The following is a 10955-nucleotide window of genomic DNA, read 5'->3' on the forward strand; positions in this document are numbered from 1 at the left end:
GAGGTGGACATGTGGTCCCGACCGCCTGTGGGGCTGGAGCTGGCACACGGGAGGCTCGTGGGATGGTGGCGGGGACTGCGCCTTGTCCCCTTGCTGTCGCCCTGTGCGGGGGAGGCAGAGGGGCAGTGCTGTAGGAACAGAGCAGTGTGTTCCCAGCGTGTCCCTGCAGTGTCCCCGCGGCGAAAATGCCAAGGACCATCTTGGCCGGCACAGCCCTGAGCCCCAGCTCTGGGTGCCGGCCGAGTCCTCGAGTCCAGGTGGGTCTCGCAGTGGGGTTCCCCGTCCCCCCGCTGGTATTTAGGGCACCAAGTCCCTAGAAATGCCACCTGTCCCTCGGGGGTGCTGCAGCCAGGAGGTGCAGTACTTTAAAAACAAAGAAAAGGTTAAAACCCAAGAAAACGGTATGGTTTTGGGGTGCAGGGCAGCGCGGAGCGGCCGATGCTGCAGTCCCCCAGACTCGTGGGGGGCACGGAGGGGTCCGGTGTGGGTTTGGTCCATTCCAGGCGGGCGCCGGGCTGGGCAGGCCGGGGCTGCACGGCCCCGGAGCCGCGGGCGGTGCCGGGGGCTGGAGGGGACCGAGGGGACCGAGGGGACCCAGCGGGGGGACCCTGCGGGACCCCGGCAGCGCGGGGAGCCCGGCCCCGCCCACCCCGGCGAAACCACGCCCACCCCGCACAGGCCACGCCCCTCCGCCGACAGAACCACCCAATGGGCCCCGGGGATACGAGCTAGGCCACGCCCTTTTCCCCGCCCCCGCGCGCTGATTGGCGGCCGCCGGCGCCGGTCCGCACATGGGCGCTGTGCTCGGGGCCGCGGGTTCGAGGCCGCTGTTTGGCTCCGCTCGGCTCGCCTCGGCTCGGCTCCGCTCCGCTCCGCTCCGCTGCCCGCCCGCCATGGCCCGGCGCAGCGCCCTCTCCATCCGCATCGTGGAGGGCAGGAACCTGCCCGCCAAGGACATGTGAGTGCCCCCGCGGGGGCCTGGAAAGGCTTGGGGCGGCGGCATCCCGGAGGGACTCCCCTCTTTCCCAGGAGTGCTGCGGGGTGTCCCCCCAACAGGTCCCTGGTGGGGACACCACCCTCGGGGCGGCTTTGGAGAGTCCCCCCTGCTTTGGGAGCTTGCTCAGAATGGTTTTGGGGGGCCACAAGCAATGCATGTGATTTAGGGGCTCACCCCAAGGTGGCTTTAGGATCCCCTTTTGGGGTATCACCCCTTGGGGTATTCCCTCCAGGATGGCTTTGGAGTTGCCTTGCATTGAGGGTTCCCCCCCAGGGTGGCTTTAGGGTCCCCTCCAGCGGTGTGTTTACTTTGGGGGTTCCCTTCAGGGTAGATTTAGGGTACCTCCCAGCAGTGCATGTACTTCGGGGGTTCTCCACAGGATGGCTTTGGAATCCCCCTTGCTTTGGGTTTCCTCCAGGATGGCTTAGCAGTTGCCTTGCTTTGGGGGTTCCCCCAGTGTGGCTTTGAGATCCCCCTTGCTCTGGGGGTTCCCTTCAGGAAATTTTTGTGTGCCCCCAGAAGTTCGCAGCGCTTTCGGGGCTCCCTCAGGGGTGCTGTGGTTCCCCCCCGATTTGGGGACACCCCCCGGGATGGGTTTGAGGTTCCCCCCCAGGATCACCCCGTGCTCTGGGATACCCCCAGCAGTGTTTTGGGTACCCCAAGCAGTGCTCCCAGTTTGGGGGCTTCCCCTGTGCTGCCACAGGACAGGGCTGTCCCCACCACACAGACACCCCGCAGGGACCCCCGGACGCGCAGCAGGAGCCGGTACATCCATCCCCAAAGGAGCAGCGGCTGCCCCGGTGCTGTGTCTCCATTCCCGGCTCCATCCCACCTGGCTGAGGTGCGGGGGGCAGCCCTTGGGTCGGGATTTCCCTCCCGGCGGATCCCGGTGTTATCCTCATCGCTCTGGCACTTATGGGGTGGGACGTGGGGACAGCGCCGGGGTGTCCCCAGCCACCACCAAGGCAGCGGGAAGCTGCTGAGGAGCGCTCGGCAGCCGGAAAAACAGCAAAAATCCCTGCAGCCGTCATGGAAAAAGAGGATAAACAAGGAAAGAAACATTACTTTTTTTTTTTTCTTTCTTGTCTTTTTTTTTTTTTTTAAATCCCGTGTGTCAGGGCCTGATTTTTAAATCCCTTGGCACAACTCCCCGCCGGAGCTTGACCCAGCACGGGCAGGCTCTGGGTTTTGGGAGAGCCGGGAAGCCCCCTGGGTGCCACAGCGCCTGAAGCGGAGCTTTCCGGACCGGTGGCTTTGGGACGTGGCGCTGGGCTGGGACAGCGGGGAGGGAAACCCGAGCGCGACCTTGTCCGTGTCTGGCCCCGGCCCCTTCCCCTCCGCTCAGGGGATCCGGTTCCCTGCCCTGGCACGGCTTTTGGGATCGCTGGTTTCCTCCTGGGAATTCCCTCCGCGGGGTGTCCCCGCTGCATGGGCAGCTCAGACCCTGCTGGCAACAGCCAGAGGTGATGGAGCACCCCCAAATCCCCGTGGGGAACCCCCAGATCCCACAGGATTTGGCACAGGGAGTTACGGGAGCCCCCCCCCAGCTGAGGCTCTTCCCCCCATCTTCATCCCAGGAAAGCAAGGGAAAGGGTCTGCCTGACTCTTTAAAAATGGTTTTCAATTTTTAAATTTATTTTACTTAATATTGATTTTTTTAATGTGACATTTAATTTCTTTTATTTGAATTCCTATTTTATTATTTATTTATTTTATCGGATTATTTTATGTTGGGTAATAAACAATGCCAATATTTATTAATCTTTTATTTACTATAATCTATTCTAGTTTTATTTTCACTTTTTTACTTTTTATTCCTTGTTTTTATTTATTTATTTATTATTACTTTTAAATTTTTTTTTCATTTTTGCCCTTTTCTCTTTTTTATTTCTTCATTTATTTATTCTTTTATTATGTTATTTTTTTCTTTTTTCTTTTTTCTTTTATTTTTCTCTTTTTTCTTTTTTCTTTTATTTTTCTCTTTTTTCTTTTTTCTTTTTTCTTTTTTCCTCTATTTCTTATTCTATTTTTCTTTTTTTTAATTCTACTTTTCTTTTCTTTTTTCTTTTATTTTTTCTTCAACTGATTATTCTATATTTAAATTCACTTTTATTTTTTATTCTATTTTTCTTCAATCTATTATTCTATTTTGTCTTTCCTTTTCTCTACTTTTTATTTAAATTTCTATTTATTTTATCACCACCCCCCAGGGCAGAGCAGCACTGCTGCCTACACCAGTTAATTTTTAATTCCAGCCCTCCGCCGTTCCTTTGCCGGAGGGGTGGCTGCGGGTTCCTTCCCCCTTCCCCCAGTCCTGCCTGTGCTCATTTCCTCTTTCCAAAGCCCGGCCTTCCCCTTTCCAGCTCCTTCCCTGCCCCCAGCGTGCCGGGGTGGGTGCCCAGGCCAGCCCCGCACCCACCGAGCCCGCAGCGCCACAAATCCCTTCGCGACATCCCGGGACAGAGGCTCTGTGCGGGCGATGTCACCCAGCGCCTGCCTTTGGAGCAGGGATTTATCCTCATCCAAAGGCTGCGCCTCGCGTGGCAGCTCGGGCACCTCCCACCGAGGATGGATTCTGCCCATCCTGTGCTTGAATCCCTGGAAAAACGCGATGCCTGAGCGGCTCCGCGGCGTCCGGGGGCCGTGGCTGTGCTGGATGTCCCCGCGCTGGGGACAAGGGTTTGCCGCTGCCGTCCGGGGCAGCCCCGCGTTGCCGGGCACGGCTGGAGCGGGCAGCTGCTCCCTTTCCGCCTGCCCGCTCCCGGCATCCCCGATGGTTTGCACAAGGCAGGAAATGTCAGCAATGGGCTCCGATTAATGGCACTTCACCCGCGGCTCTCCTTAAAAATCCTCTCCGGAGGGCGGCTGGGATGGAATGGGAGCGGGAGCCGGCGAGCAGCTCTTGGCAACCTGCTGCACTGCCAGCCCCGCGGGGCCAAAGGGATGGAAGTGCCTGGGAACACGGATGTTATTGTGGTACCCGGGATGCACAGCCCAGAGAAACCCCTGCAGCCGCGTTTAGCGGGGCAAGGAGTCCCCCAAACCTTTTCAGTCCCCTCCAACCCCTTTTGATTCCCCTAAACCACCTTTTGGTCTCCCCCAAGAACCATTTCAGTCCCCTCCAACCCCTTTTGAATCCCCCAAAACCCCTTTCAGTCCCCCCTCAAAACCCTTTCAGTGCCCTCCAACCCCTTTTGATTCCCCTAAACCACCTTTTGGTCTCCCCCAAGAACCATTTCAGTCCCCCTCCAATCCCTTTCAGTCCCCCTCAAAACCCCTTTCAGTCCCTTCAAAGACCATTTGGATCCCCTGAAACTTTTTTAATCGCCCCCAAAACCTTTTCAATCCCCCCAGCAGCTGGCTCTCAGCCTCCCTGGATTTGGGATGTGGAAATCACTCAATGCCTGGGGTCCCCAAGCCCCCACCCGTGCATCCTCCCTTTCCCCAGGACATTTGTCGTTGGCTGACAGTGCCACTGGGGTTGGTGTTAATGAGTTATCCATGCTCCAAGCAGGCTGCTCCGTGCCAGTGGGATGGGAGCCACAGCCTTTCCATGACCTTGGCCAGCCCCCAGGTCCCATCTCCTCTGTCCCTGGCTGGAGTCCCCACCCCTGACCCTGTTTCTGATGAACCGGGGCAATAAGCTGTACAGCCGTGATTATTTTTGGGCAAGGATGACTCGGGTCGTCCCCAGGGAGGAAGCACGGTCAAAGCATGGTGGTCACTGCCCTTCACACCCTCTGCATCCCTGGGGGTGTCCCTAGGGGTGTCCCCATCCCTGCAGTGGTGTTGGGGGTCTGGGAACATTCTGGGGCTGGAGGAGGCTGCTGTGGCCTCACTCCTGGTGTGTGAAATTGGGCTGCAGGTGCCTGAAGCTGCTTTGGGGAAAGGGTGGGTTTTGTTTGCTCCTTGCCTTCCTGTGTGGAAGAGGAAAAGCCACTTCTGGCTGCCAGCAGGACGCAGCAGCCGGACACGGCCAGGGAGGAGTGTCCCCGGTCTGGAAGCGCAGCCGGGGTCACCCTGTGCTGGCAGCTGTGGCCAAGTCCACCCGTGGAAGCCTTTGGCAGCCTCTGGAGCCCAGCTTTTCCCTCGGGGCTTTGTCTCTACGAGGTCTCCATTCTGTGAGGGTGTCAGGGCTGAAGGCTTTGGTCACCCATGGCCATAGAGCCCTGTGGGTTGGGTGGTGGCCAGGCTGTGGCTGGTGGCACTGACAGAGCTGTCCCTTGTCCTTCTAGCACGGGGAGCAGTGACCCGTACTGCATCGTGAAGATCGACGATGAGGCCATCATCAGGTGAGTGGCCCAGGTTGCTGGCTGGTCCCTAAAACTGCTGGAGCCCCAAACCTTGCTCCTGGCAGATTTGCTGCAGGCACATTATTATTATCATTACTGTTAAGATCATTATTTATTATTATTTATCTTTCATTATTATTCCCTGCTTTGGGCTGAGATGCTCCTGCAGACACAAGGGGGTCTAACAGCTCATGGGCCCCTTCCCCTATAAGCCACCCCTGTGTCTTGCCAGCCCAGAGCCACAAGACAGGACAAGGACAGGGACAGAGACTCATCCTTGCCCCCAGCCATGTGTTTCCAAAAGCTGGGAAGGTCCCCAGAAGGGGAGCCCTGTCCCCTGTGTCACCAGTGCCACCTGCCCCACAGGACTGCCACGGTGTGGAAGACGCTGTCCCCATTCTGGGGGGAGGAGTACAAGGTGCAGCTCCAGCCCGGTTTCCACAGCATCTCCATCTACGTCATGGATGAGGATGCACTCAGGTATGGTGGGGGCTTGGCCTGCGGACTCGGTTGGTTACTTTGGCTCTGTGCATGCTCAGCCCCAGTGTAGACACCAGAGAATCCACCTCTGGCCACGCTGCCCTGGGCTTTGGGACACAAATGGGTGAAGTTAATTCCCGAGGTTATTGTCCAGAGGATGGCTGATGTGCTCCATGGGGACAGACACACCGTGGTGGCCCCCGTCTAGGATCTCCCAAAGCGGGGGCTGTCCTGCCTGGGCATAAATCCCGCGCCATGTCCTGCTTCCCACTTTTGTTTTCCAGCCGTGATGACGTTATTGGGAAGGTCTGCATCACCCGGGACATGCTGGCAGAGCACCCCAAGGGTAGGGGACAGAGTGGCCGGGGGGTCCCAGCAGGGACCCATCTCCCACCCGTTGGACAAGCTGGTCCTGCAGGGCTCCCCGATGACCCCTCCATGGGGATCCCCCCTTTTCCCACAGGATACAGCGGCTGGATGAGCCTCAGTGAGGTGGACCCTGACGAGGAGGTGCAGGGGGAGATCCACCTGCGGGTGGAGGTCCTGGGCAGCCAGGGCAGCCGGCGGCTGCGCTGCTCCGTGCTGGAGGCCAGGTGAGAGGGGACACGAGGGTGACAGGGGCTGTGTGTGCAGCTGGGACAGGGTGGTGAGTCCCAGCTGCTCCATGATTCAGTTTCCCTGGTGTATCTGGTCCCTTGGGTGCAGAGCATCCTCCTCACCACCCAGCAGCTGACGGGGGTGCTGGGGCAGGGTCTACCTCATCTGTAGGTCTTTGGGACATATATCTTGAGATTCCTTGAGAGGGGAGTGGGTGCCATGGGTGCCCGTAGGTATTTTGGGAGCTTGCTGGCAAATTCTCCCTCTTCTCGGCAGGGATTTGGCCAGGAAGGACAGGAATGGTGCCTCCGACCCCTTTGTCCGCCTGCGCTACAACGGGAAGACACAGGAGAGCACCGTGAGTGCGATTTCAGCCATCCCCAACCTGCCAAAGGTTCAGGTGGAATCAACCCACGGGGAAGCCCGGAGCCATCCCTGTCCCCCAGCACCCCCAGTTTGGTGTCCCTGAGGGACAGATTCACCTGGCGAGGGGACAAAAACCTGTTGCCTTTGCAGGTGGTGAAGAAATCCTGTTACCCACGCTGGAACGAGACCTTCGAGTTCGAGCTGGCCGAGCCCGCCGGGGAGAAGCTCTGCGTGGAGGTGTGGGACTGGGACCTCGTCGGCAGGAATGACTTCCTGGGCAAGGTGAGCCCCCCAACCCTGTCACTGCTGCCAGGGTCCTGCCCAGCTGCACACCCAGCCCTCTCCTGCCTTCCCCTCCCAGGTGGTGTTCAGCGTCCAGGGGCTGGAGGCAGCCGGGCAGGAGGAGGGGTGGTTCAGGCTGTGGCCGGACAAGTCCAAGCCGATAGAGGACGAGTGAGTTTTGGCAGAGGGTGTTGGGCTGTGCTGGGGGGGGTCCCAGTGTCCTCAGGGGCATTAGGGAGGGGATTTTCCTGGGAAGCATCATCCCTTTGGAGGGGTAGTTTAGAGTGTTGGGCCACCTGCTTGGTGAAGTACTTATCCACCCACCCATCCACCCATCCATCCTTTCATCCCACCCACCCACCCCGTGCTCCTGCAGGTGCCGAGGCAGCCTGGGCTCGCTGCAGCTGCAGGTGAAGCTTCGGGACGAGACGGTGCTTCCCTCCCACTGCTACCAGCCCCTGGTGCAGCTCCTGTGCCAGGAGGTGAAGTCAGGGCGCCAGGTGAGGGGTCCATGCCCAGCCCAGCTCTGTGCTGTGGTGTCTGCCTGCCTCAGGCTGTCACATCATGGTGCCTCTCTCCTCCAGGACGGCCAAGTGCACCTGGTCACCCTCCTGGACGAAACCACCACGGCCGAGTGCCGGCAGGAGGTCGCCATCAACTTGGTCAAACTCTTCCTGGGCCAAGGGCTGGTCAAGGAGTTCCTGGACTTGCTCTTTGAGCTGGAGCTGGCCAAGCCCTGTAAGGCTGGAGTGGAGGCTTCCCATCATCTCCTGGGGCTGCAAAACCTCCAGGGCCTTGTGTGGGGATTTTTTGGGAGTGATGGTTGAGGTGGAATCTGCTGGGTTCATCCCAGCAATTCATGGGCTGAGGTTGGTAGAGGAGCAGGTGGTTTGAGGTTAGGAAATCCCCGTAACCCCCATGGAAATGGCCAGGGGGGCAGGGCACAGCCTCTGGGAATGGCCCCCTTGATGCAGCTGTCCAGGGATGGCTTGTGTCCGTCTCCCAGGCCATGGACCCTCTCCTGTTTTGCAGGTGAGCCCAACACTTTGTTCCGGAGCAACTCTCTGGCCTCGAAGTCGATGGAGTCCTTCCTCAAGGTGCCACACCACCCAAAACCTGCTCTTGCCAAGTCATCCTGGCCCTGGGCTGTTCCCAGGGGCAGAACTGGGAGGGCTGGTGTGCTTGTGCCTTCCCCTGGGGCTGGAAGGCTGGAGAAAATCCACTGGGTGACCCTGGGGGTGTCGGGTGCCAAACCTGCGGCCCATCACCGTCCCCTGTGTGGTCCCTCGGCAGGTGACAGGGATGCCATACCTGCACTTTGTCCTGGGACCCACCATCACCCGCGTGTTCGAGGAGAAGAAATACGTGGAGCTGGACCCCAGCAAGGTGGAGATCAAAGATGTCGGGTAAGGGGCTCGTGGGGTGGCAGGGCAGGGGTGGCCCCAGCCCTGGGGGTGACAGTGACGGTGCTCGCAGGTGCTCGGGGCTGCACCGGGTGCAGACGGAGGGCGAGGTGATCGAGCAGGGCCGCCAGCATCTCCAGTCCTACCTGGGCGAGCTCCTGGACGCCATCGTCAGGTCGGCCCCGGCGTGTCCCCCCGTGATCCGCGCCGCGTTCCGGCAGCTCTTCCAGCGCGTCGGGGAGCGCTTCCCGCAGCACCAGGTCGGGCTGCGGCGGGGGACGGTGTGGGGTCAAACAGGGGCATCCCCAGGGGACAGGGCTCTCTGGGTGTGGTCCCCAGCTGTGGCCAGTGGCGTCTGCTCTCGGGCAGGGGGGCAGCGAGCGGCGCCCAAACAGCAGCCCTGGACACTGGCGCATCGCTGTTTGTGGGGTTGTCCCATGCTGGGAGAGACCCTCACGTGTCTTCCCCACCCCCTCGGTGGTCACAGCACGCCAAATTTGTGGCTGTCACCAGCTTCCTCTGCCTGCGCTTCTTCTCGCCGGCCGTGATGACCCCCAAGCTGTTCCAGCTGCGGGACACCCACGCGGACGCGCGGACCAGCCGCACGCTGCTGCTGCTGGCCAAGGTGCGGCACGGGACACCGGGGCGAGGCTTTGGGGTGCCTGGCTGTTTCTTGCTGGGGACAGCTGGGGCTCCTGGGGGTGACGCTGCCACCCCCGGGCTCTCCAGGCCATCCAGCTGGTCGGGAACATGGAGCCGGCGGCCGGGCGCGCCAAGGAGCCGTGGCTGTCCCCGCTGCTGCCCGCCCTGCAGCAGGGCACCGCCCGCATGAGGGACTTCATCACCCGCCTGGTGGGAACGGAGGAGGAGCAGGGGGAGGAGGAGGGTGAGGGGCGGCCGCTGGGGCCCCCGCCGGCCGTGGTGAAGGAAGGGCTGCTCCTTGTGCCCAAGACCCGGGGCAAGGGGCCGCTGCTCGCTGCTGCCGCCGGCAAGAAACTCCACTTCTGCCTCACCGGGGAGGCCCTCAGCTTCGGCAAGAGCCCCAGTACAGAGGTAGGGGGGTGCTGGAGGGGCGGGGGAGTGGCAGCGGGGTGGCACTGACCCCTTCTCTGTGTGTGTCCCCTCCATCAGCGTATCGGTGCCATCGCCCTGGGCGATATCCTGGCGGCCGAGAAGGTGGAGGAGAAGAGCTTCGGCAGCTCGCACGTCATGCAGGTGCTCTACATGGGCACGGGCGGGCAGCAGGAGACAGCCTACCTGCAGTGCAAGGTGGGCGGGGGCAGCGGGGACACCCCGGGCGCTGTCGCAGCCCGGGCGCTGTCGCAGCCCGCGGGTCCCTCTGCCTGTCCCCTCTCCCGCAGTGTGTCAACGAGCTGAACCAGTGGCTGTCAGCCCTGCGCAAGGTGTGCGGCAACAACCCCCGCGTGCTCCGCTCCTACCACCCCGGCGTCTTCCGTGGGGACAAATGGAGCTGCTGCCACCAGCGGGACAGGACAGGTACAGGGAGGTGGCCCCGGAGCCCCTCGGGGCTCTTGGGGGGGTCTCCCTGTATGGTGACCCTGCTGCCCCGCAGGGTTGGGATGCGACCGGACCCGGCACGGCGTCACCCTGCAGGACTGGAGTGACCCCCTGGACCCCACGGTGGAGGCTCAGCGCCTCTTCCAGCACCTCCAGGGCCTCCGGGGGGCCCTCAGGTGAGTTCCTGCCTCCGGGAGACCCCCCTGCACCTCTCCTGCAGCCCCTCATCCTCCTGCCAAGGGCCCGTCCCTCTCCTCCCCCTCTCCCCAGGGAAAAGTACTGGGAGCTGCTGGAGCCCGAGGATGCCCAGAACGGCCCTCGGGGTGAAGGTAGGTTGGAGGTGGGGGCGTTTTGGAGTTCCTATTGGGGGTGTTCTGGTTGGGAGATGTCCCCAGGGGTCACAAGGGGCTGTGGTGGTTTGGGGGTGACTCCAGGGAGACTGTGGGGTCTCACTGTCCCTACCCTCTCCTGCAGATGCTGCCCTGCCCGAGGGGCTGAGCCAGCTTTTCGCGGTGCTGGGGGACCTGGAGAGTTGTCACCGCCGGGCGCAGCCCCCGGCCCCCGCGGCCCTGGCCCTGCTGCAGCTGCAGACGTGAGAGACCCAGAGTCCTCCCGCCTGGGGGGCCGCGGCCGTGGCAATAAAGGCACTTTGTACCCTGCAGCCGCGTCCTGTCTGTCTGTTGGGGCTGGGGGCGGGCACTGGTGGTGCTACTGGTGCCATTTACACTGGTGACATCTCTTAGCATCCCACTGGTGCCATTTCTGGTGGCCTTACTGGTGGTGGCCTCACTGGTGGCTCTGCTGGTGGCCTGATGAAAACACTGGGGGGGTTCTCTTGGTGGTGCTAGTGCTGCTGGCACTGCTGCCATCGCTGGATGTCCCTGCTGCTGCTGCCATCGCTGCCATCGCTGGATGTCCCTGCTGCTGCTGCTGGCACTGCTGCCATCGCTGGATGTCCCTGCTGCTGCTGGCATCGCTGGATGTCCCTGCTGCTGGCACCGCTGCCATCGCTGGATGTCC

General features: G+C 61.1%; 1 protein-coding gene across 2 annotated transcripts; it reads left to right on the forward strand.

Moving 5' to 3' along the window:
• The first annotated feature begins 801 nt into the window (after positions 1 to 801).
• Positions 802 to 10685, forward strand: LOC116454091 (ras GTPase-activating protein 4-like). 2 transcript variants are annotated; one of them, XM_032130267.1, is made up of 20 exons: positions 803 to 958; positions 5233 to 5289; positions 5656 to 5769; positions 6054 to 6115; positions 6233 to 6362; positions 6643 to 6724; positions 6883 to 7014; positions 7094 to 7185; positions 7391 to 7514; positions 7599 to 7752; positions 8047 to 8111; positions 8308 to 8420; positions 8491 to 8677; positions 8905 to 9042; positions 9147 to 9470; positions 9549 to 9686; positions 9779 to 9914; positions 9991 to 10111; positions 10206 to 10264; positions 10410 to 10594. In XM_032130267.1, the coding sequence occupies exons 1-20, from the start codon at positions 894 to 896 to the stop codon at positions 10529 to 10531; spliced, it is 2415 nt and encodes an 804-aa protein (XP_031986158.1). In that variant the 5' UTR covers positions 803 to 893; the 3' UTR covers positions 10532 to 10594. The 2 variants fall into 2 exon arrangements, with proteins under 2 accessions (XP_031986157.1, XP_031986158.1); XM_032130266.1 differs by lacking the exon at positions 10206 to 10264 and having other exon boundaries at positions 802 to 958; positions 10410 to 10685.
• Positions 10686 to 10955: the final 270 nt, after the last annotated feature.

This window comes from Corvus moneduloides, chromosome 20, assembly GCF_009650955.1.
Source record: "Corvus moneduloides isolate bCorMon1 chromosome 20, bCorMon1.pri, whole genome shotgun sequence".
In the NCBI taxonomy this organism is placed as follows: domain Eukaryota; kingdom Metazoa; phylum Chordata; class Aves; order Passeriformes; family Corvidae; genus Corvus; species Corvus moneduloides.